General features: G+C 36.9%; 1 protein-coding gene across 1 annotated transcript in view; it reads left to right on the plus strand.

Annotated features, from left to right (window-relative positions):
• The window catches only part of LOC148947182 (general transcription factor 3C polypeptide 1-like), a 193,899-nt gene that overhangs the window by 98,940 nt on the left and 68,332 nt on the right, over positions 1 to 26,627 (plus strand). Inside the window, exons 12-14 of the mRNA XM_089096918.1 lie at positions 1,280 to 1,524; positions 6,991 to 7,196; positions 20,728 to 20,947. Of these exons, the coding sequence (XP_088953044.1) occupies positions 1,280 to 1,524; positions 6,991 to 7,196; positions 20,728 to 20,947 (671 nt within the window). The remainder of the gene's footprint in view (positions 1 to 1,279; positions 1,525 to 6,990; positions 7,197 to 20,727; positions 20,948 to 26,627) is intronic.

The raw sequence follows: 26,627 nt of genomic DNA on the forward strand, positions 1-26,627 counted from the left end.
TCTCTGTGTCTGTCTGTGTGTGTGTGTGTGTGTGTGTCTGTGTGTGTGTGTGTGTGTCTGTTTGTGTCTGTTTGTGTCTGTGTGTGTCTGTGTGTGTCTGTGTGTGTCTGTGTGTGTCTATGTGTGTCTCTGTGTGTCTGTGTGTGTCTGTGTGTGTCTATGTGTGTCTGTGTGTGTCTGTGCGTGTCTGTGCATGTCTGTGCATGTCTGTGCGTGTCTGTGTGTGTGTGTGTGTGTGCTACGGTATATATTAGTCTTAAGGATTCCGAGTTTTTGCATGGAAACTAAAGAGCGAATTTAAACTTAAAACGAGTAAAAACCAGCTTATTAAACGTCAAACCTAAAGTAGAATCTACTCTAAACACAGGAAGATGAACGGATGTACAGAATAGTTGCATTGTCATACGGAATGATAGTTGAAACTGAAGCTTAACTAGGTATTCGCTTTTTTAATAGTGGCTTTTCTATATTTTTCTGATTCAATAGCTTAATGTTAAGCAAAAAGTCACGAAAATATTATTATTCCGTACAAAAACAAACAAATAGAAAAATATCAATAAAAAACAACAACAAACGAGACTGCGGCCAGTGGAGAGAAAAAAAAACAACAACATATGTTTGCTAACCTTTCAATAAATAGGGACACGGATAGTTTAAATATTGATCCAATTTATGATAATCTTCTAAAGAGAGAATCAACAGTCAATAAGGGAATTAAGATTATAAATAATCACCAGGGGACTGTTTTACCTGCTAGACCAAAACGAATTGCTTCAATAATAGCCAATATAGTTAAAGTAATTTCCATTTTTTATTTTTCCGCAGTTGTTCTGGTGTTCTCACTGAACTAACTCCATATTAGCATCTTCTCTCTACGTGGATAAGTTTGCGCCAGTTGTATATTTTTTAGTTTGGTGGTGGTTTTATTGTTTTTTTTAGTTTTAACTTTTTTTTGTTTTTATCTTGTTCTTCTTCTGTCTTTCGTGCTGAAGACGTCTTGTTTGTGATACAGGCGAAATATCCACGTTGTTTTGCATTTGTCTCTCTTTTTTTTTCTCTTCACTGGCAGCAGTCTCGTTTGTTGTTTTTTTTTTTCATTGAGATTTTTATCTTTGTTGGTTTTTGTCATGGCTGGCCAGTTCGGCTTAAGATCTTTCATTATTCCGTACATAAATGTTTTCGAAATGTTTATTGGGAACTCTGAATGGCAATTATTAATTCTAGCAGTTAGTGGTCTATTAAATTAACAGTGGCAACTGTTTCATTCTCATCATTTTAGGAATGGAGGGTCAAACGATTGAAATGACTGAGCTTAAGAAGAAACCAGGAATAATTCGTTCCTTGGAACCTAAAATGAATGAAGAAGCGCCTTTGAACGATTTAGGAATCATACCTGGTGACAGCTTAGGGGCATGTGGTTTTGATTCAGCTTTTTACATTCATCTAAGGAGAAATTGGACGTTCGTCTCGAATATGCCAACTGAGGGAGACCTTGGACGCTCTGAACAAAAAACTACAAAAAAAGTTAGCATGCATTTATTTCGAGAATTTAAGAGTTCTGTGTTGCTGATTAAATGTAGAAAAAAAAACAATGGAAAGTATGGAAGATAATTTGAAAATTAAAAAAGGGCAAAAAATAGTTATGAACGAAAAAATATAACGGGTGTAGTACTTAGCTATGCCCAGGCCATCAGTGGCAATTTTCTGGTGTTGCCTAAGTAAATAGCCATATGTATTCGAAAGAGAGTATTGTTTATTTCTTTTTTGCCCTGGTCATTTCTTTTGGAAGGGGTCCTAGGAATTTGTAAGGGGGGATTTTGATTGAAATTGAAAATTCTGGTGACCTTTTAAAGGGTCGGAAGTGATTTGAGAACAACCAGCCCTTTCCAGGTCCCTTATTTGCCACCTTGTACCCCCCCCCCCCCAAACCCCCTAAGACATCAGATCATAATTTTGAAATATCTATTTTGTTCGGAAAAGTCGAAATGTCCAACGAATATAATTCTGGAGATGGCGTGACCCCCAACAGCCCATGGCGCAAGGGTTGTAAATTGTTGAAATTTCCAATTGTTTACAGATTGGTTTTATCAGAGGCAACGCTATAGGGTTGCCTATAGTCAAGGCCACGTGGCTCCATTGTTTTATTATTATTTTTTTGCCAGAGGCACTTCATATGGAAGGTGTCGTCGTAAAAACTTCAAAGGAGGCTCATTCGATTGTAAATTGAGAGTTCTAGTGCCCTTTTTAAGAGTCAAAAGTGATCGAAGGGCAACTAGCCCCCCCCCCACGCCCTTTTCCCAAATGCATCCGATAAAACTTTTGAGATAGCCATTTTGTTAAAAATAGTTCAATGATCACACAGCAACAACTCCGGTGTCGACACAACCTCCAAGGGCCCGGGGGCGGGCATTGTAAATTATGCCGTGGGGGCATGTATGGTTCTTAATGAATGAATGCTCGTATAAACTTCAGAGAGGGCTCATTTGATTGGAAATTAAAAGTTCTAGTATACTTTTTAAGAGTCAAAAGAGATCGGAGGGCATATACCCCCCACCCCACGCCCTTTTTTCCTCAAACCCATCCGATAAGAACTTTGAGATAGCCAATTTAAAAAAATAGTTCAAAGACCATGTAACGAAAACTCCGGGGTCGACGACACATCCTCCCCCAGGGCCCGAGGGGAAGCATTGTAAGTCATTCCCTGGGGGAATATATGGTTCTTATGGAAAAGATGCTCGTAAAAACTTTAAGAGAGGGCTCATTTGGTTGGTTCTTATGAAAGGGGTCCTCGTTTAAACTTCAGAGAGGGTTTACTTGTTTGGAAAAATGAAAGTTCGGGTTCACTTTTTAAGCGTTAAAAGAGATCCGAGGGCAACTAGCCTTCCCCCCACGCCTTCTTTGTCCAAACCCATCTGATGAAAATTTTGAGATAGACATTTTGTAAAAAATAGTTCAAAGGTCAGATAACAAAAACTCAGGTGTCGACACCCCCCCAGGGCCTGGGGGCAGGTGTTGTTAGCTATGCCCCGAGGCATATTTGGTCCTTACGAAAGGGATGATCGTATCAACCTCAGAGACGACTCATTTGATTTGAAGTTGAAAGTTTGAGTTCACTTTTTAATAGTCAAAAGAGATCCGAGGGCAACTAGCCCCCCCCCCACGCCTTCTTTTTCCAAACCCATCTGACGAAAATTTTTAGATAGACAGTTTGTTAAAAAAAAATAGTTCAAAGGTCGGATAAGAAAAACTCGAGTCAATACAACCCCCCAGGGCCTGGGAGAAGGCGTTCTTTGTTATGCCCTAAGGGCATGTATGGTTCTTATGGATGCTCGTATAAATTTTATAGAAGGCTAATTTGTTGGAAATTGAAAGTTCTAGTTCCCTTTTTAAGAGTCGAGAGATTGAATGGCAACTAATCCCCCCCCCTGTGCCCTTGTTTCTCCAAACCCATCCGCTACAAATTTTGAGATTTTTTTTCAAATTTTGTTTAAAAATTAGATGACAAAAACTCCGGTGTCGACAAAACCCCCCAAGGCCCGGGGGGTAGGCGTTGTAAGTGTTGTCCTTGGGGCTTATATAGTTTCTTTGAAATGGATGCTCGTAGAAACTTCAGAGAGGGCTTGTTTGATTGGAAATTAAAATTTATAGCTAACTTTTTAAGATTAAAAACAGACCCGAGGGCAACTAGCCCCCCCCCCACACCCTCTTTTCCCCAAACCCATCCGATAAAAATTTTGAGATAGCCGTTTCGTTAAAAATAGCTCAAAGTTCAGATAAGAAAAAGTCTTGTGTCGACACAATCCCCCAGGATCCGGGGGCAGACGTTGTAAGTAATACTCTGGGGGCATATATGGTTCTTATGGAAGGAATGCTCGTATAAACTTCAAAGAGGGCTCATATGATTGGAAATTGAAGTTCTCTTTCACTTTTTAAGAGTCAAAAGAGATCGGAGGGCAACTAGCCCTCCCCCTCCAACCGCTATTTTCCTCAAACTCATCCGATAAGAACATTGAGAAAGCCATTTTTTCAAAATGGTTCAAAGATCATATAGTGAAAGCTCCAGGGTCGACACAATCCTTCAGGGGCCGGGGTAGGCGTTGTAAGTTATGCCATATATAGGGCTGATTTGATTGGAAATTGAAAGTTCTAGTTCAGTTTTTAAGAGTCAAAAGAGATCAGATGGCAACAATCCCCTCTACGCCTCTTTTCCCCCAAATGTATCCGATAAAAATTTTGATATAGCCATTTGGTTAAAAAATAGTTCATAAGTCAGATGATAAAGACTTCGGTGTCGACACAACCCCCCAGGGCCCGGCGGCAGGTGCTGCAAGTTAAGCCCTGGTGGCATATATGGTTCTTATGGAAGGGATGCTCGTATAAACTTCAGAAAGGGCTCATTGTAATGGAAACTGAAAGTTCTAGTTCCATTTTTAACAATCAAAAGAGATCGGAAGGCAACTATCCCACCACCACGCCCTCTTTTCCGCAAACCCATCTAATAAAAACTTTGAGATAACCATTTTTTTAAAATAGTTCAAAGGTAAGATAACAAAAACTCCGGTGTCGACACAACCCTCCAGGGCCCGGGGGCAGGCGTTATAATTTACGTTCTGGGGCCGTATATCGTTCTTATGAAAGGGATGCTCTTCTAAACTTCAGAGAGGGCTCATTTGATTTGAAATTAAAAGTTCTAGTCCACTTTCTCAGAGTCAAAAGAGATCGGAAGGCAACTAGCCCCTCCACGGCCCTTTCTTCCCCAAGCCCATTAGATAAAAATTTTGAGGCGGCCATTTTGTCGATAATAGTTTTAGACATCAGAATTGAAACTCAGGGGTCGAAACGAGGCCCAATGATCCGGAAACATCCGTTATAAGCTATGCTTGAGGTACATATAGAGTTTTTAGAGGATGTACGCTTGCCTAAGTTTCAGAGAGGGCTCATGTTGCTGAAAATGTAAAGTTCTAATTCACTTTTATAGATTAAAAAGATATCGAAGGGCAATTAGCCCTACCCCCTATGCCCTTTTTTTCCCTAAACCCATCCGATGAAAATTTTGAGATAGCCATTTTGTTAAAACATCAGATAATAAAAACTCCGAGGTGGACACAAACCCATTTGTTTACTTTGATATTGCTACTTTGAAACTAGTTTTAATACTTTGATGAACATTTGATTTACAAAAAAAAGTGTGATATTTAAATAAGGTATTTCTAAAAATTTGAAACTTTTTGCTATCAAAAACGAACAAAATTAATTAAGAAAAAACTTTTGGAAAAAGAAATTGTTCAAAGAAAAGTAAAGGTCATTTTAAACTTAAGATCAGCAGATACAAATAGCCTGTTAAAATTCAAGCTCAAAACGACCAGAAATTACTATTAAAGAAAAAATTAAACCCAAAATGAACAGAAAATAAATAAACAATCACATCAAAAAAACGTACGACAAGTTATAATATAAATAAATAAATGGATCATAAAGCGATTAATGATTAAATTGAACATGCCGATTAAGCTTAATACGAAAAAATATTTTGTTATAAACGCATAAATGAATCCCACAACGGACGGAAATTAAATAAAGAATCAATGCAAACAAACATACAATAGATATTAATGTAAATGAATAAATAAATCTTAAAACGAGTGAAACTCAAATTGAATATGTAAATCCAGCTTGAAACGAACAAACGTCACTACAAACAAGAGTTTGGGTATCGCCTCCTTCTCTCGCTGTAAAATTCTAAAACCTACTACGTCATGGCGCTTTACTGAAAACTAAATGTGTCTTGAAGAGTCTTGGAAAGTATAAACAAATTCAAATTGAATATTTGACAGATAATGATATTAATTGTTTAAAGATCCATCAGTTCAAGATTTTATTTCACTGTAATTTTATTTTCATTGTCAATGCTGTAAGAACTGGAACAGAAAATATTCGTTTTCAGTGAAGCGCCTGACGCAATAGGCTTTAGGTTTTTGCAGTTAATGAATGCCTCAATGAAGACAAGGCATTTTGAAGTTCGGCTGTATTCAGATTTGACACCTGAAGCCAGGCCAACAATTTTTGTTTCAATTTGCTGAAACATAGAGGGCATGCAGACAGGGACAATGGGATCTCGATGAAGTAAAAACTACTGAAAATGAATTTGTTTGAAAGTAGAGCTTTCAAAAAGAAAGGGTTTTATCGATATTTGACATGCTTTTCTTCCGATCGGTACGAAACTTTTACGATAAGTTAACTGGACCAAGTGGGCTTTTCGGTGGACAAAAAGTTTAGGGGAAACAATTGGACAGTATCAATTCTTAGCGTATAAAACTCAATTCTTTCTACTAGTTTTGCGTGAAAATTTCAGGGCATTTAGGCCCTGATATTTTTTGTTTTCCTTTAAGAAAACCTCTATAAAGGCAAAAAAGTGAAAGAAATAAATTTGGTTTGATTTATTGGTGATGTTAGTTTTTTTTAAGGCACCAAAATGTATAAACGACCTTGACATGCATTTATGTAAACAGTCACAAAAAAAAACATTCGTAGTTGCCATCTGATGACCTGTGCCATCCTTTGGTTGTCAGCTTTGGTTGCCATCCTTTGTTTATCAGCTTTGGCTGTCAGATTATATTCACTTTTATATAATATAACTTAAATTAACGCTTCTACGCTTTAGTGCTTCTACGAAAGGACTAAAATACACCCAAAGTATATCTGTATGTATTTTAAGCTGTTTCTTTGAAGAAAGCGTCCAGGCTGGGTAAAAAGAGGAGGCTCTGGACATGCTCATGATTGCTTACAGATGTTTTTACAATTTCCAGGTAATGCCCCCTTTATCCTCTATTTTCTGAAATATAATCCTTCATAAGTAGCTCCTTCGATTGTCAGTTTTTTCTTCCTTCCACAGAACGGAGCAAGCAGTGTCATTTTTAATAAAGATCTCTTACTGATTTGTAAACATTAGAATGTCAGCTAATTTTTTTTTTCAATTTTGTTTTCTTTTAGAAAGTCAAAGAGACAGAGGAATTTACTGATACTCTTCCCATTGCGAAGCCACAAAAAGAAGGCGAGAAAGGTAGGCGTGGTAAATCTAAAGTTATCAAGAAAAAGGGGAGAAGCCAAACGATAATAGTGTCTGAGCCAATTAAAAGAAAGAGGGTGCCTACATATGACGAAAAGGACCAAATATCCCTAGCAAATATGACTGGTTTGTAAGTACTTTTTCCTTTCTCTAGTTTTTTCTCATTGTTTATGGTTTGTATGCATATTTGTTTTGACCATTCAGACATTATAGTTTTTTTCGTATACAGTTTATTCGAAGAGTGTAGTTAGGGAAGTCGATAGACCCTAAACTTCAAAGTACTATTATCTGACTTACCAATAATTTCACTGTCGACATTCATAGTAAATAATTTGTTTTCGCCTACTTTTTTCTATACATGGTTTTCTTACGCAATAACAACTTTCTTTCTTTTGTTATGTTCCATTTATTGCCTACTGCTACGTTTTTTTGTCGTCTTCTATTCCTTCGTTTTTTTTTTGTTTTTTTTTTGTATTTTCCTTCTTCTTATTTTAATACTGAAATTTTCTTTTCTGTTTTTTCCTCCCTATATAAGCTATAGCTTCAATTTAGGGTGGCAGAAGACAATTCTCTAGGTTATAAGTATAATAGTACCATGTCTTTGATTTTAAATAGCCCGGCTGGCAATTTTGTTGTAAGATTACGTTCAATTTGCAAACAACTTTTTTTTTTACTAAATGAACTTACCAATCGTTAAAAAAAGGAAATCAAAAACCACATAAAGCATTTTTTTTACTACTTGGTTCGTATCCCGGATGTTTTTCGGGAGGGGGGGGGGGTAAAAAGAAACTTTTAAAAATGTATCAAAAACTTGTTTATATTCATTTTTTGTTACGTTTTGGCGAGTCGGACAAACATTTCGAGGGGGGAGGGGGTCAAATCCCGTTACCTTGCCCTGGATACGGCCTTGATTACTGCCTAACACTCACAGCAGCATCGAGCAGTCTGAGCCCAACATAGCTGCGCATGCTCCTCTACTATCCCGATCTGTTCAAAGATCCAATGTTTGCCCCCTTCGAATGGAGGTCCAACTTTCTTTAGATCTATCCTATGATAGTCAGTGATCCATGGACCGTTATCTTTCAAGGAGTGGCTCACATTCGCCGCGGTTAGTTTGAGGGTGGATTCTAGGGTATTTGCTGATAACGAATATTGGGGTGCACAAGTTCGCACGCGTGTAGAACATGGCAATTTTAGCCTATAAAGTCAAATTTGGCCTATAACGACGTCATACCGCTCTTGATTTTATTTACATGGTAAAATAAACCAAAAACTTTATAAACTTGACATATTCTGAATTCTAAGAGCAACTATTTTCACCTAGTATTTTTAGTTTTTCCCCCACAATTTTTTTTTTTTGTTAACCCTTATTTATTTTTGAAAACAATATTTTTAAATATACTTTTTCTTGTTTTTTTCGATTTTTCTGAAATTTTTGCTTAGATAAGTATAATTTTTTATGATTTTTTTAAATTCTGACCGTTATTACGAGTCAAACCATGTGCCTCTTTTTTAAAAATTGAAATCCTTGAGCAACTATTTATTTTTTCTAAATAACATCATAGCTTTCAGAAATTCGCTCACAATGACCAAGTTTTTTTCTTTCTTTTTTTTTAGCTGTTAAAAAAAAACGAAAACGAATCAAACTGCACATCATTCGAACCATCAAAATGTCCTTTATATGTTATTAATAAAAACAAAGTCGAGCCTTGAATCTGCAAGAATATACAAGCGTTTGAACAAGAGAATCCCCCCCCCCAAAAAAAAATTCTGAATTGTGGCGTTTTACTCAAAATATTTTCAAGACAACCTATGATTTTTATCTCACCAAACAACAGATCGCTCTTTTTTGCATCAAATCATGTATTTACATTGTATAGAACTAATATTTTTAACCAGGAAAAAAAAAACAAAAAAAAAACATATGCCTAGTTCTGCGATTGCATGCGCGAATTTTGTTATATTTTTTATGCTTTATTTGAATTCTGCTCATCATTACGAGTGAAACCATGTGCCTGATTTCCAAAAAATCTTAATTCTTGAGTAACTAGTTATTTTTTATGTGGTAGTAGATACAATCTGGTTTACGTAGGCTCATATACGAGCCTCAAGGTGGCGAAGCCGTGTGAACGTGTGGTGCAGAGGGTACTAAGGCTGATTTAAGATCCTATTTTCTTTAAATCCCAGCATAGCAGGGGTCAATAATTCAATCGGTTAGATTGGGTCAACAGCCACTGATGTTGTAGATTGTAAATGTCATGATCAGCTGAAAGTAAGGCTTATAGACGACTGCATTAGCAGTTTAACATCAAAACAAATAAAAAATCAAATATTTAAAACTGAGCATGAAAAGTGGCTCAAATCTCTTTATCTTCTTCATCGTCATCTTGGGACTCGTTCTGATACACATCGGAAAGTAGGTCAGCTATTTTTGGGAGTCAGCTCCACACTTGTATGCGCTGTCACAGAAAACTATTTTGGAGCATTTGCAGTGCGAGCCGCACTTCGTCTTGTCACAGTTGCAAAAAGAAAGCAATGCTAGCCCATGCGGCATCGCAGAAACTAGGTCTGGCTTTAGTTCATGATCTTCAGTTCTCCAGCCCATATCGGTAGCCTGACGTAACCTGACGTAAATCAATACAGGGCTTGTGGCTTTGGATCCAAATCAGTGGCTGGAAAATGCACCTTTTCAAATGAAGCAGAAACTTTATATCAGTTGGTGGTAAACGCCACAAATCCTCCAATCTTGAGTACAAAAGTGCTCGAATACAAAAGTTAGTCTCACTTCTGCCATACACTGTAACCACCAGCTGCTTACAGACGTTGACTAAACCATCACTTTGCGCAGATGATGGCTTCTCTGCAAGGGCTCGAAGTTCATCACCTAAAGATCCCAAAAAAGTTCTGAAGACTTCACAGCTCGAAAAAAGCGGACCTTTCCGAATCCATACAGAAAGCTTATGGTGTCACATCAACTCAAGCTGTGGACAAGCGGCAAGGCGTTGAAAAATGTTACTCCTAGTTTTTGTGCTGCCGCTTGCATAGGTATGCAGTAGCACGGAAACTTAACCCGGAGCTGCTTGAGGCCGAAACTAGTAAGACACTGGAAGTAGTATGCAGCTTATAACATGATATTAGTATCGTTGGCTTGTACTATCACAAGTGTGCTCTTTCGTCTCGCGGCAACTGCTGTGTGGTATAATATCCGAGTGTCTGCCTCTTCATGGCAAGACGAGATATCGTCACCAACAGAGCTTCCATGAGGCGTAACGGTAACAGCTTTATGTCGACTCTTGAAACCTCCAGCGAGATGAACCATCAGACGGGTCGAAAAATTGTACTCCCGGACCTCGAAAAGAACTTTCAAGAGTCAAACTTTGGCTGAGCGACTACTGAGAATCCCGTCCCAGAGTGTTGCAACTTTGCTGGAGAAAGTGAACGGGCTGGAAATATTTCCTTTAGGATATCCTCTTCTCTCTCGACAGCGAGATACTTCTTTGAGGTTGAACGAGTAGTCATCATGGGTTCTATCGTCACTAAGACCGTCATACCTGTCACCAACCTAATGGATAGACTGACAAGCTTCGGGTATGCTCCTAAGAATTCCATCGTAAACTATTATTCCAAAATATGCTAGCGTCTCATTTTGTTCTGGTCTATAACACCTTATGAAACTCATGACATCAACTGCATAGTCAGATCGAGGAGAGTCTTTAAAAAGCGTATGTGGAATCAATTTCGACCATGACTGCAAGCCAGACTTTCGCAGAATATAGTTCAAGGCTGTTGACTTTGTACCAGTACGTATATGAGACTCCCTATGGCTTGATGATAATACTGCGCGGAATTGAAGCCGGATATAGCTGTAGCTCGTACTTCAGCAGCTCACAGAGGGATGAAGTTTGTGTTAAATTTGCAAGACGCAGAGCTCACTTAAGCAGCTCAGTTTTCTCAAAATATTTTTTGTGGCTCTTTCTTTTTTCCTGTTTTGGCAACAGAGGCGAAAGTTTTTACTATGCCAATTTTTACTTTCGTGGATGTCCCGTCGAGGTATGAGCTCATGGCTTTGAAGACAATGTTTCGGAAGTTCAGCAGACTATTTGCTATGGCTTTTGGAGCTCTATCCCTGTCATAAAGTTGTACACCTCTGTTCTTGTCGTCTTGAATGGGTTTACGAGCAACTCTACCAAGTCCATAGCTTGATTTCCGCCTTTTATTGTCAGATTCGTAAACGCAGGGGTATCTTCATGATGCTTCATTGCCTCGTCATCCATATTCAGGTTTGCTTTCAGCGTTCTGGTGGCTGCTGTGAGAAAGGGAAGAGTTGTCAGATATCGATCCCTGGCATTTTCATTTGTTGTCGCACCAAAGATACCAGAAACTCTTCGATGACCTTTGATGTCCAGATTCACGGTCGGCTATAAAGCCAGATCACATGCAATGCTGCAAAACGGCATGGTTGTTTTCCTAACAACAAAATTGCCACCTACAAACTTTCTGTGAACTTCTGGCGCTTTTTCAGGCAGGCGTAGAATTTCTTCTAGGTAGCTAAGCGCAACTGCGGCGCATTTGTAGTTTCCGGGTGCGAAGAAAATCGAAATCTTCTCTCTTGTGGCGTTTAAGTGTGAAATCTAGTCCGCAGCTCTTTCAGCATAAAGATAGTCGTTTCCGGTACGGATAAGATCTAAATAGTTGATCCAGAGGCTATGATTCCTTATGGTAGATCTGGACTCGTTGTGCTTCGAGAAAAGCGGAGCAATGCTGTCCAACGCATCTCCTATCTGTTTACATGCTTCAGAACTAGTTGTACCAACATGGTGTGCCTCACGCAAGACAACTGACACCCCCTAAAATCGTTGTTGCCAGAATCCTTACCTTTAGTTGGATCAGATAAATATACCAAATCCTTTCCTTTTATGTCGTAGTTTTCAGTACTTTATGGAATAGTCAGTAATCCAAGGCTCGCTATCGTTCAAAAAAAGAGAGGGGGTGGCTCATATCAGCCGTAGTTGGTTTGAGTATGGATGCCGGGGTAATCTAAGGTGCTTAAAACGAATATCGGGGTGCAAATGCTCGCACTAATGTAGAACTTGACGGTTTTAGCCTATAAAAGAGAAATTAGCCTTTTATATCTAAGTACTTTATGCAACTAAAACCCGATATGTAAGATGCTCGGCTTTTTTTTATTGCTGTGGAAACCAAATTCGCGCATGCGATCGCAGAACGAGGCATCTGTTGTTGTTTTTTTCCCTGGTTAAAAATGTTAGCTTTTTAGAATGTAAATAAATAATTTGACTCAAGAAAAAGCGATATGTCGTTAGGTGAAATGAAAACTGTAGGCTGTGTTGAAAATATTTAGAGTAAAACGCCACTATTCAGAAAACTTTCTTTTTTTGGGGGGGGGGGATTTTCTTGTTAAACGCTTATATATTCTTGCAGATTTCAAGTCTCGACTTTGTTTTTATTAACAACATGTAAAGGACATTTGGACAGTTAGAATGATGTGCAGTTTGATTCGTTTTCATTTTTTTTAACAGCTAAAAAAAAAAAAAAATTTAATTGGTCATTGTAGACTAATTTCTGAAACCTATGACGCTATTTAGGAAAAATAAATAGTTGCTCAAGAAATAATATTTTTTGGAAAAAAGGTACAAATTTTGACTCGTGATGACGAGCAGAACTCAAATACAGCATAAAAAAATATACTTATGTACGTAAAAATTTCAGAAAAACCGAAAAACCTGAGAAAAAGTAATTTAAAAAACCTTGTTTTCAAAATTAAATAGGGGTTAACTAAAGAAATAAAAGTTTTGGAGAAAAACTAAAAATAACTGGTGAAAGTACTTTTTCTTAGGATTCAGAATATGTCAAGTTTATGAAGTTTTCAGTTTATTTTACCATGTAAAAAAAAATCAAGAGCGGTATGACATCATTATAGGCCAAATTTGACTTTACAGGCTAAAAAGACCATGTTCTACACGCGTTCGAACTTTTGCACCCCGACATTTGCTGTTAGCGCCCCTGATTACCTTGGAATCCACCCTCAAACCAACTGCAGCTGATGTGAGCCACCCCTTCCCTTTTTTGAACGATAGCGAGCTTTGGATCACTGACTATGACCTCTTCCAACCTTTTTTTTAGGGCGACCCGCTTTTCAGTCGACCTCAGATGAAGGACCAAGAAGTGCAATCTTTGGCAATCTGTTATCCCTTATCCGAACACTTGACCTAGCCATCGTAACCTTCATTCATTATATCTCTAAAAAGTAGGATATAACCCCGATTTTGCAGAGCTTATTGTACTTTTACAACTGATTGTACTTATAGGTATTTGGCAAAGGAGCACTATCCCTAGAGAGTGCCTCTAGAAAACACCCCCCTCCAAATTCCCTCGGGAATTCCCAACTCATCACCTTCTCACCTCCAAATTCCCTGAAAATTTCACATTCATACCCTTTGACATTGTTGTAATAGTAGTCACAGTAGTAGTATTAGTATTACAAGTAGTAGTATTAATAGTAATAGCGGTAGTACTAGTAACAGCAGTAGTATTAACGTATTGTCCTTTGGTTACTAGAACATCCCTCTCATCATGTCCTGGAAGTTTCAACTTAATACAATTAGCCGTTGTTATAGCCATCGCAACCTTTCATTCATTATATCTGTAAAAAGTAGGATATAACCCCGTTTTTGCAGAGCTAATTGTACTTGTACAACTGATTGTATTAACATATTACTTATAGGTTTTTGGCAATGGAGCACTATCCCTAGAGAGTGCCTCTAGAAAACATCCCCTCCCCCTCCAAATTCCTTTACCAATTCCCAACTCATCACCTTCCCACCTCCAAATTCCCTGAAAATTTCACCTTCATCCCCTTAGACATTGTTGTAATAATAGCCACAGTAGTAGTATTGGTATTACAAGTAGTAGTATTAATAGTAATAGCGGTAGTACTAGTAGCAGCAGTAGTATTAATGTATTGTCCTTTGGTTAGTTGAACATCCCTCTCATAATGTCCTGGAAGTTTCAACTTAATACAATTAGCCATTGTTATAGCCATCGCAACCTTTCATTCATTATATCTGTAAAAAGTAGGATATAACCCCGTTTTTGCAGAGCTTATTGTACTTGTACAACTGATTGTACTTATAGGTATTTGGCAAAGGACCACTATCCCTAGAGAGTGCCTCTAGAAAACACCCCCCCCCCTCCAAATTCCTTTGCCAATTCCCAACTCATCACCTTCCCACCTCCAAATTCCCTGAAAATTTCACCTTCATCCCCTTCGACATTGTTGTAATAGTAGCCACAGTAGTAGTATTAGTATTACAAGTAGTAGTATTAATAGTAATAGCGGTAGTACTAGTAGCAGTAGTAGTATTAACATATTGACTTTTGGTTAGTTGAACGTCCCTCTCATCAAGTCCTGGAAGTTTCAACTTTATACAATTAGCCATTGCTGTCTTTGGTGACATGTCCTTTTGATAACTTGTATATTCATATACTTCTTGAAATTTAAATCTTTACAATTAGTTGCAATAGAAGTAATAGTTGAAGTAGCAGTAGTAGTAAATGTAGCAATGATAGCAGTATTAGTAGTAGCGTGCACACATTACCTTCTGGTCTGATGCTCTTCTCCTTTAACCATTCTCGGAACGTTCCAACTTAATAACCAAATCAATTCTTGAAATACGCTCTTTTGACAATGTCCATGCACATAATGTCTTTTGATTTAGTTCAAATTTCCCCTCAATATTGTAATTGGAGCAGTGTGGTAGTAGTAGTAGTAGTAGTAGTAGTAGTAGTAGTGGTAGCAGGAGTAGTGGTAGCATAGCAAGTATTGCCTTATTGATCATCTCCTTTATCATTTCCTGAAAGTTCCAAATTGATATACTCAGTCATTCCTTGGTTACTCCCTTTTGACAATCCTTCTACACATAACGTGTTTTAATTTAGTCCAACACTCCCCTCAACATTCTCTGAAAGACTCACCTGAATGCCCTTCGTCTTTTTGGAAAGTAAAGTTCAAACATGCATATCCTTCTGAATAACATATGCTATACGTGAACAGTGAACGAATTGCCTAACTCACAACCCTTGCACTGAGGACTGTAGGGAGGTTGACATCCCCAAAGAGATAATTACTGAGCCTTTTAACAATGCTGAACAAAATAGCTCTCGTAAAATTTTGGTCGAATTTGTGTTGAAGAATGATGGGCTTGGGGGGGGGGGGGCTGGTTGCCCTCTATTCACTGTTAACTCATAAAGAACGAATTAGAACTTCCGACTTCCAATCAAGCGGGTCCCATCCGAAATTTATACGAGCACCAGCTCCACAAAAACCTAATATGCCCCGGGCATAACTTACAACCCTTGCCACTGTGCTCTGAGGGATTGTGTCGACCCTGGAGGCATTGGTATATGATCTTTGGACTATTGTGAACAAAATAGCCATCTCACAATTTCGATTGGATGCGTTTGGGGAAAAGAGGGTGTTGGGGAGGGGGCTAGTTTCCCTCCGTCACTTTTGTCTCTTAAATGGGAACTAGAACTTTGCATTTCCAATTAAATGAGTCTTCCTCTAAAGTATACACGACCACCCCTTCTATAAAAACCATATATGACCCCGGGGCGTAACTTACAACCCTTGCTCCCAGACTCGGGGGATTTTATCAACCCCGAAGGGTGTTCGTGTAACTGAACCCCAAGCAACTGAACCCCTGTAACTGAACCACCGTGTAACTGAACCACCGCGCAACCGAACCCCCGTACAACTGAACCCTCGTGTAACTGAACCACTGGGCAACTGAACCCCATTTAACTAAACCCTCATGCAAATAGACCCCCGTGCAACTCAACCCCGTTTAACTGAACCCACATGTAACTAAACCCCCGTGTAACTGAACCCCCGTGCAACGTACAACCGTACAACTGAACCACCGTGCAACTGAACCACCGTGCAACTGAACCCTCGTGCAACTCAACCACCGTACTTACATTGGGTAAAACATAATAGGGTTATGAACCATAGTTAGTTAACTATGGTATAGTTGTTTAACCTTTAAACTGTTTTAAAAAAAATGGCCATCCCAAAATTTAGATCGGATATATTTGGAGAAATAGGGAGGGGTGGAAGCCCTCCGATCACTTTTAACTCTGAAAAAGTGCACTGGAAATTTTGATTTCCAATCCAATGAGCCCCCCCCCCCCCCCAAGGTTCATACAAAAAAATTTCTAAAAAAACCTTATGTGTTAGCAATGAGGAACTAGCTTAACTTACAGCCCTTGCCCAAGATGCTGCTGGTGGGGTTGCTAACCCCAACGGCATGGTTATTTGATCTTCAGACTATTTTGAACAAAATGTTTTTTTTTATTTTGATCGGTTATATTTGGGGGGGGGGGTGTCGGTTAAGAGGGAAAGGCTGATTGTCCTGTGGTTACCTTTGATTCTTCGAAATTGAACTTGAACTTTCAATTTCCAATCGAATGAGCCTCCTTCAAAGTTTTTACGATCATCCCCTGTATAAAAACCTTAATTTTTAACAATTGGTAACTTGCAATAACATACAGATTGCTGATACAGGTGTATCAGCAATTTTTTTGGAACAGCTTAGCGTATCAAGATGAAACTTCTAGGGCATCTACCTGCTACTACTGCTATTAATACTGCTATTACTGCTACTAATTCAACACTATTATTACTTCTACTGCTCCTACTACGACCTCTGCTACTATTAAACTAGCACTATTAAGGCTACGTATATCAAGCTGAAAATTTGACAGAATGAGGTATTTGAGGTAGAACTTGAACTAAATCAAAAGACACTGTATGTATGCACAGTTTCAAAATGGTATATCTAAAACATGGGTTTTAGTATTAACTTGTAACTTTCATAGAGAACTTAAAGGGAAAGTCAATTCACCAAAAAAAAATATGTGCACGCTCAGGCCTGGGCTTACCACTAGGTCCCTAGGCCCTGACCTAGAAGCACATAATGCAATTCCATGGTCACTTATAAACTGTCAGATGGCTCCCAAGAATGGTAGCTGAGAGTTCGGTATTACCCCTCTCTTTCATCACTTTTTGCTAATCAGTTGTGTTCTGTTAACACACAGTTACATGGTTAGACACAGTTACAGTTACATGGGGGTTCCGTTTCACGGGGGTTGAGTTGCACGAGAGTTCAGTTGCATGAGGGTTCAGTAGCACGAGGGTTCAGTTGAACCGGGGCTCAGTTGCACGGGGGTTCAGTTGCACGGGGGTTCGGTTATACGGGCGTACAGTTACACGGGGGTTCAGCTACCCGGGGGTTTAGTTAAATGTGGTTGAGTTGTACGAGGGTTCAGTTAAAGGGGGTTCAGTTGCATGAGGGTTCAGTAGCACGAGGGTTCAGTTGCACGGGGGTTCAGTTGCATGGGGGTTCAGTTGCACGGGGGTTCAGTTGCACGGTGGTTCAGCTACAGGGGTTCAGTTACAATGGCCCCGAAGGCACTGTTGTGTCATCTTTGGACTATTTTTTTTACAAATTGTTATCTCAAAATTTCTATCGGATGCATTTGGGGAAAATAGGACGCGAGGGGGGGCTAGTTGCCCTTCCATCACTTTAATTCTTAAAAAGAGCACTAGAACTTCTGATTTCCAATCCAATGAGCCCATTTCCATAAAAATCTTATATGCCCCCGGGCATAGCTTGCAACCTTTGCCCTGAGGGCCGTGAGATAGGGTTGTCATCTTCAAAGACATAATTACTGGGCCTATCAACTACGCTGAACAAAATGGCTAAAATTTTAATTTAAATTAAATCAAATTAAATGGCATTTCAAAATTTGATTGGATCTGTTTGGGGAAAGGATGGGCAGGAGGGGGAGGGCTGGATGCCCTCCAATTACATATTACTATTAAAAAGGGCCCTAGAAGTTTCAATTTCCGATCGAATGAGCCTTTTTTGAAGCTTCTACGACTACTACAACTCTTTCTATGGGAAGCGCCCTGGTCTAAAAAAACAAAACTCAAAATATTATTAAATAATACACTGTGCCCACATCGCTCTTTACGAAGGCAGCGCTATTGCGCTGCCTTTGACTTACATCTTCACTGCTTCCACTATTTTTGCTAATAATAACACTCTACGCTTTATCGATTTTCTCTTTATATATATATATATATATATATATCATCACTTCTTCATCCTAGTCTAAGCTACTTAGTCTTCTTAACGTTTATTTTCAAACCTATTGTTGCACTCTAAAGTCTCAAAAGCTCCAAAAAATTCATTCATTTTGCTAAAATATGTATCTAGGCCACTCAAATCATGTCCATAACCAAAGTTTTGGGGAGCTTTACCTTCGTGTTTAATTGCTTTTTTTTTTTTTTTTTTTTGAGCAGAGTCTATTGAATCATTTATTTCAATTGGGATAGGAAAAACTCTGATTCCACGCTGAACCAACTAGTAACCTCACTTGCTACACTAACTGCTCCAATATTTCTCTGTTATAGTACTGTTCAAAATTTGTTTGCATTGTTGGATACCATCCTCCTTAAACATTTAGAAAAAATGGGGCTTATGTTGATGCATTATTTGCTGATATAGTTAAGGCTTTTGATTATCTCGACCATAATGTAGTAGTGGAAGAAGCCAAGGTTTTGGGTGCCCGTCCATTTGTTGTACGTATGCTTGTTAGTTTTTTTTGTTTTTTTTTAAGATCTCAGTGTGTCCTACTCCCTGACCATGAGCCATCTGGATTTTTAGATATTTTTTTTTGCGGTTCGCCACAAGGGACTAAATTAAGCTTATTTTCTTTTCTTATTGTTTTTAACCATATTTTAGCCACAGTTTGTGAGCGTTTTAAATTTGTTGATGATTTAACTGTCTTATCACTGCAACTAAGCCCTCCGACTACCGAACAGTCTGACTTGACGAGAATTTTTAATTATCTAAAAGCTGAATTAGGAACTGACGGAACTGAATTAGGAACTGAATTAGGAACTGGTGAAACTGACGGTCGGCGAAACTTAGAGCTCTTATATGACTTAATCCTTCTTAAAGGTCAACAGTCGCTCTTCTCTTATTTTCTTACTGCCGATAAAGAAAACTGTTAAAATACTTAGTGTTTTTGAACGAAGATTTAAGATGGAACTCACACGTTGACTATCTGACTAAAAAAAAGGGGCCTCACTTTTACTTTCATTTTCCAACCTGAAGAGGTTTGGTATGCCAACTGAGGTTTTAAAGTCCGTATACTGCTGCTATGTTATACCTTCTCTTAAGTATGTATGTCCAGCTTGGCCAGAGCTGTAAAAAAATATACTCGGACATAACTACTCAACATATGATGATGCACTGAAGCAACTAAACTTAAATTCACTTGATAGTCGTTGACATGAGTTGACACATCGATTTGAACTAAATTGTTTGAATTCCCCATCTCATTGTGGTCTACTACTCGACTTTGAGAGCCCCCCTACTGAAGGACCAGTCACTAGACTCAGGCAAATAAAAAATAATTGTCCACGGTTAATGACTTACCCAGCCTCTAGTGCCGAAAGACATTGCAAATCATGTGTTCCTTATTTTACTCGGTATTTTAATAATATTACCTTAACAAATATTTAATGTTTGATGCAGTTTATTTCAGGTGTTTGCCTTTGAGTGTTTTTGAATTTACTAACCATTTATATGCTTTATATTCTGATATATTCTGTATAAACGGTCACTATTTTAACTGTGAAAATTGATTCTTGACTTACGTTAATTTTATGTTAATGTTTTTATTTACTCAGTTTTAGCAGAACTTGCTGCCTTATTTTTTGTGTTGCTACTTATCTATTTTTTAATTTTTGAACCTTGTTTTTTGTTGTTGTTCTTTTTGTGAAATGACATGCTCGTGTTAGCTCCAGCTATTGCAGTGAATAAAATATATTCTATTCTTTTCTCTTAGACCTTCACTGAAGCTAGGCTAGACCTTATACCTGGAGCTTTTCTGGATAAATCAACTGTTTGTTCATGATCTATAAAAGTAAACACTAAAAGCTTCTTATGATTCAAACCCTTCTCAATTATTAACTCTAGAGTAAAAATTTACTCGATGCATCCTCTTTCCTTTCTGAAACCACACTGTTTTTATCTTAAAACTTTATTTACAGCATCTTTTAGTCTTAAAATTATCACCATGTTAAGTAATTCTATTCCTACAAAAGTAAAGCTTATGTTTGTTTAATAACCACACTCACTCTTATTGCCTTTCTCATAAAGGGATGTGCCTGAAATATTAGGCACTTCCCCCTTTTCAAAAATCATATTCATTTTCAACGGGAATTTATATTCTATTTTGTAAGCACCATGTTTCGAAAACTGATTTACTACACTAATGGCAATTGAGGCCTAATTATTTTTTTGTATTTTCAGTGCTTTCTCTAACCCCTGCTCGTAAATGAATTTCCTTTTTTTTCTAAATTAAAAAAAAAAAATCAGTCTTAACTATTTCATTTTTTATTACTTTACAAGGGTTCTAACATATACTGAGAATGTTCAAGCCATTTCTAACTCTTCTCGTATCGCAAGAGAGAGGTAGGGGGGGGGGGGGAAGAGAAAAGGAAAAGGGAAGGAGGTAATAACAGGAGGACAGAGAAACTCTAGATTTTAATATTTCTTTTTTTTCAGACGAGTTGATTGGTCGGAGAAAGAGGACGAGGCTTTGACACTTGCTCAGGCAGTTTCTTGTTATATCTATCCCAACAACCGGAATGTAAGGGTTCCAGGATTTGCTATTCGTGACGTACTTCATAAAGTATTACCAGAAATTGCCAAAAACAAAACATCAAGATCCTGCACAAGGAGGATCCTATTTCTTGTTAAGAAGCAACCGTTGATATTTTCTGAGGTAATGTATATGTATTTTTAAGTTTTGTTTAACGTTTTAAAATTTTCAATGCTGTAATCTGGAGTTTTATGTGTTTTGTTACAATTATAACTTATATTGTAATTTATAATTATATTATAATTTATATTATTATTATAATTTGTATTATATGCAATTATATTACAATTATTCGAATATGGTTATGCATAATTATACTCGCCTGTTCGCTTTTCAGTGTGTTTAATTTTTCTCTTTTATGTTAAGTTTCCCTCCACATAATGTAAATGAACATGTTCATATTGGTATTTGCCAATTTGTTAAGCTAATAGTTTATTTGAAACTAATTTATGTATAATTAATATTTGATATATATATATATATATATATATATATATATATATATATATATATATATATATATATATATATATATATATATATATATATATATATATATATATATATATATATATATATATATATATATATATATATATATATATATATATATATAAGGGATTATAAATTGTTTTGGATGTTTCTCTTTCAAACGTCTCTTTTTACCTAATCTTATAAGCTTTTTTAAAGACTTCTAATGAACATTTTTGCTTAAAGGTCGTTGCTTTAAAATATTTTAGAATGCCGAAACAACATCTACTATAACCGGATGTCCACGAGAGTCTTGATGTTCTTGATAAATGGCAGCTTAATCCCCCGGGCAATCACAAATTTTGGACAGCAATACAGCAGATCAATTACTTTAGGTTTCTGGTAAAAATATATATATATAGGCTACTTATCGCGCTGGATTTAGAAGACTAAATCGTTGCTACCACGCCTAAAGGTCGTACGTCTCAAATAATTGCCAAACCCGTTTACTAAACTGTTTTCAAAGGGAAGATCAGCAGCGCAAAGAATGTTTAATTACTTTTTAATTCTTCTAATATACATTGCCGTGCTGGTCTTACCTTTGAAATTAAGGTGCGTTGCTGTCCCGCTTAAACGTCGTATCTGACATCTTCACACTTCTGAGATAATTGCCAATAACTGTTTGTAAAGCTGCTCTTAAGAAAGGATAAGCACGGAAATATATGTTAAATCACACTTTGGTTCTTCTGATCTTTATTGCCGTGTTGTTCCTTCTTTTGCAAACAGCTCATTAAATGGTTTTTGAAAATTATCTTAGAAGCGTGAAAATGTCAGATACGAATTTTAGCCGTGACAACGACGTGTTTTCATATAAAAGAACAATAAAAAAAAGAAGAAAATCCAGTTTTAAGTCTGTTATTGCATCAAAATGGGGGATTAAGAAAAATAGGCACTGAATTGCACATTGGCAATATTCGAGTTTCACTAAGTTCAGGGATTGCTTGCTACTAGTGCTAAAAAAGAAGCGAAAAACACTAAAGACTTATTTTTTATTTCTTATGTTTGCTTTATTATGATAGTTAATACGTCCTCGGATGTTGTAAGATGTAGAAGTTATTTGGGGAAGACATGGTTCTCTACTCCTCCTTTGACTTTCTCTTGTCCATATTTGATTTTTGATAATGGTTAATTTAACCTTATTTACTTATTTAGATATACTTCCAGTTTCTCAACAATTTACTTTTGGAGCGATTATTTTCAAATTTAATTATGAGATTAAGAAATTACCGCCATATTATCTCAATCAAAGTTTGTTCTCCCAATCACAAGATTTACATCATTATAACACGCGACAAAAAAAGATTATCTACATTGAGAAGTATAGTACTGAGAGATCTAAATTCGCCCCGTTCGTGTCATTAGCCCGGTGCTGGGATGCTCACAAGGATTTTATTGATAAATTTTCTTCTATCCATTTAATAAAAAGGAATCTTAAATTTCATTTAGTTCAGGATTACTTTTAATTAAGCGTCTGTTTAATATGACTAAGTTATTTCTTTGGATTGTTGTTCTAGGTGAATGTGGGCCTCTGCTATGTTTTAGTATGAATTTATATTTCATAATATTGATTTTTTTTTTATATTTATATTTATATTTGGATCCTGGGCTAGCTGCTACTTTCATATTATTGTTGTATTATTGTATCTTTGCCGTCGTAATTATCTTTGTATTGTAGCGTAATTTTGTTATTGTATCTTTTTCTAGGCCTAGTTTTTCGAGCTTGTCTCCCCATGGGCCTATGTCAATTATATACATGTATATGTTAATAATAAAAGGATTGAACTTGAACTTGAACCAGTAGGTTGAGGGAACTTGAAAGGAGCCCACTGGATGTATGTGGATTGATAGATGGTGTTCTGTATCAGGACCATGATGTAAGTGAGAATGTTAAATGTTTGGATTCCCGTTATGCTTTTTTGTGTGAGATGTGTGATTGGAAGAATATGAGAGAAATGAAAGTCTACAACATGAACTTTCAAGGGATAAACAGATCATATGAGTTTCTTGATGAGCTATGTCTTGAAACAGAGCCGCATATCCTGGCCCTAACGGAAACTTGGCTTAAGGATTATAATTCTACTTTATTAGAAATAGAAGGTTATAATATGTACGTGCAAAATAGGGTACTACACCAACGTGGTGGTTTAGCTGAATATGTAAAAAGTGGTTTTAGTGTACAGATTAGGTCAGATTTAGCGGTTAATTATGAAATGAAATTTGAGTCTATAGTTCTTGATGTGAGTAATGCAAATAATAAGTTTATGGTTGTAGTAATTTATAGACCTCATTCAGGTAATGTTGAGGAGTTTATCGAACTGATTGATGAATTTTTGGGAAAGTTACCAAGTTCAAAAATACCATGTTTTATGTGTGGGGATTTTAATATTGATTTAAATATGGTTGATAGAAATAGTAAGGTAAGACATTTTGTTAACACAATGTTCAGTTTTGGTTTTTATCCTGCAATTAACATTTGCACACGAGTGACAGAAATTTCAGAGTCTATAATTTATAATATTTTTGTAAATATGAATTATTTATGCCCCACATTAGTTATTAATAGTGCATCTGACCATTTTGGGGTTGCAATATCTGCACCTGGAATATTTGGTCCAAACGCCAAGAATAAAAGTGTGCCAAAGATACCTTATATGGATGGAAATGTGCTTTTGAAGTTTAAGCGGAAGCTTAAAAGTGCAGATTTTGAGTTTCTGCAGGATAATACAGGTATTGATACCAAATTTGGTAAATGGTATGAAAAAATAAAATTACTATTTCAAGAGTGTTGAGTTTGAAGAGACAAAGCAAGCTTGCCAATTAAACCTTGGATTGCAAAAGGATTACTAGCCTCAATGGAAAAAAGGCAAGTGATGTATAAAAGGTGCGCGACTCAAGGTTCAACATCTGATAAAGAACAATATAAAGAATTTAATAGAAAGTTAAAAAGTCTTTTAAGAAAAGCAAAAATGGATTACTATGCACAGAATTTTAAAGATTATGAAGGAAGCCCGGCTAAAACATGGCAACTGATTAATTCGGTAATAAGCCCAAATAGTGAACCGATAGCTCCTAGTAATTTACCATGGGAGTCGGATAGTGGTGTAGCCGAAAACTTGTGTAACCACTTCTCATAAGTAGGGCTCAGAATATCGACATATCTGGGATGCATAAATGGTGAGGGCGCATACCAGAATTTTCTTCCTGAAGCAAGTGATGCAACATTTATCTTCAACCAATGAGATCGCGTGAACTTGAGGATATCTTAAAAAGTATGAAAAAATCGGCGGCTGGAATGGACTTTATAACCTTTCAAATAGTTCAAAAAATTTACCCAATTATATATAGTTATCTGTTGTACCTCTTTAATCAATGTTTTGAATTTGGAGTGTACCCTAATTCCTTGAAAAGTGCTTTGGTTATTCCTCTGTATAAAGGAGGTGATGTGGGTTCAATTTTTCTAGATATTATCAAAGCTTTTGACTGTGTTGATCATAAGATTTTATTGGCTAAGCTTGAAAATGCTGGAATTCTTTTTAAAAGTCTGAAATTGATTGCTTCATTTCTTGAAGGAAGAACGCAAAGAGTGCGGCTGGGCACAGTCCTGTCAGAAGAGATGGTAGTAAAGTGCGGTGTGCCACAGGGATTTGTGTTGGGTACCTTTTATTTCTTGTGTACATTAATGATTTAAATGGATGCCTTAAACAAATGTCAACACCAAGGTACACAGATAGTCCGGTGCAAACAATGCTTCCAAGTTTTGCTCATGATACTCAGTTTACAATGGCTGCAAAAACAGAAGCGGATTTGAAAAATTGCATGAAACGAGGACTAGTGATTTTCGAGAGGTGGATGCAAGAGAACAAACTGCTTGTTAATCAGAAGAAAAAAATGTTCATGCTATATGGCAGAAGTGCAAATTACTATCCATGGATTGAAGAAATTAAGTTAGTAAATGGAAGTATAAAACAGACAAGCACAGTAAGGTATCTTGGGGTAATGGTACATGAATGCCTAAGTTTTAAAGATCATATTGCATTTATTGCGGTGTATTGCATATTGCACTAAATTAGCCAAAAATGTTGGAACTCTGCGGAAGCTGAAAAAATTTTTTCCTAAAAAGGTTATTAGAATGTTGTATTTTTCTCTTGTGGACTTGTCCCACAATTCGGTAAGATCGAGGTATCACCAATTAAAAATTTTACCATTCTTTGGTTTGGTTAAATTTTATCTAAACTTGTTTATGTATAATTTTTTTTCTAATTCGTTACCTGTATGTTTTTCGGAATTTTATAATGAAAGGGACCATAGTTATGAAACTAGAATTGTTGAAATAGTTATAACGCCGGTTACAGTTACTACAAGACCTAAATTTTCTATTAGGTATATTGGTCCTGAAGTCTGGAACAGGCTTCCGGCGGAACTAAAAGCTAAGAAGGTTCTTGACGAATTTCGTGCTTCTTTGCGATGTATTTGTTTTAACCAGTATTGTAGACACGGATAAGGTGATTGATCTGGGAGTGAGTAATGTTTGTGAATGTTAAGAGAAAAAAATTTTCTTGAGTGTTGATTGAGGTGATTGTCGGTATATGAAAGGAAGCATGATGAATCATAGAGTATAAGTGTTGAATTCCTTTAACTTCCCTGTAAAAAAAATGTATTATCCTTAGAATGTTGATTAATTGTTTAGTAGGGGTGGGGGAGGGGAGGAGGAGTCAGAGAGTATTATTTCCCCGAGGAAGTGTATTAGTGTGTAAGTAGTTGAAGTATTATTTCCCCGAGGAAGTATGTTAGTGTATAAGTAGTTGAAGTGTTCCTTGGGTCAGGAACACTTTTTTTTTGGTCATCCCAAACACGCTAATATGCGTCGGGACCTATTTTGATATTGTTGGTATTATATGCAGTTTTGTTTTTTTAGCATTATATGGAGATTTGTGTATTTTTTTTTTGTGACCCATTTGTTAATAAAAAAAAAAAAAAAAAAAAAAAATTACCAAACACTTCAAAATGGCAATAGTGGAGTTTCACTAAGTTCAGGGATTGCTTGCTACTAGTGCTAAAAAAGAAAAGAAAATACACTAAAGACTAAAAAAAAAACATCACCAAACAAAGGGCTGAAAAACCAGTGATCTTGACACCCAAATCGCTGGTACTCAGTAAGTACAATCACAAATTTTGTAAAGTTAATTTTTTTTTTTCTGGGTTGCATGATAAAAATAGAAACAAAAGAGGTTTTCCCACCTTATGAATAAGCCTGGATTCACACAGCTGTGCT

The sequence above is a fragment of the Artemia sp. Qi Xiang Cuo genome, chromosome 11 (assembly GCF_049724085.1).
Source record: "Artemia sp. Qi Xiang Cuo chromosome 11, ASM4972408v1, whole genome shotgun sequence".
Classification (NCBI taxonomy): Eukaryota; Metazoa; Arthropoda; class Branchiopoda; order Anostraca; family Artemiidae; genus Artemia; species Artemia sp. Qi Xiang Cuo.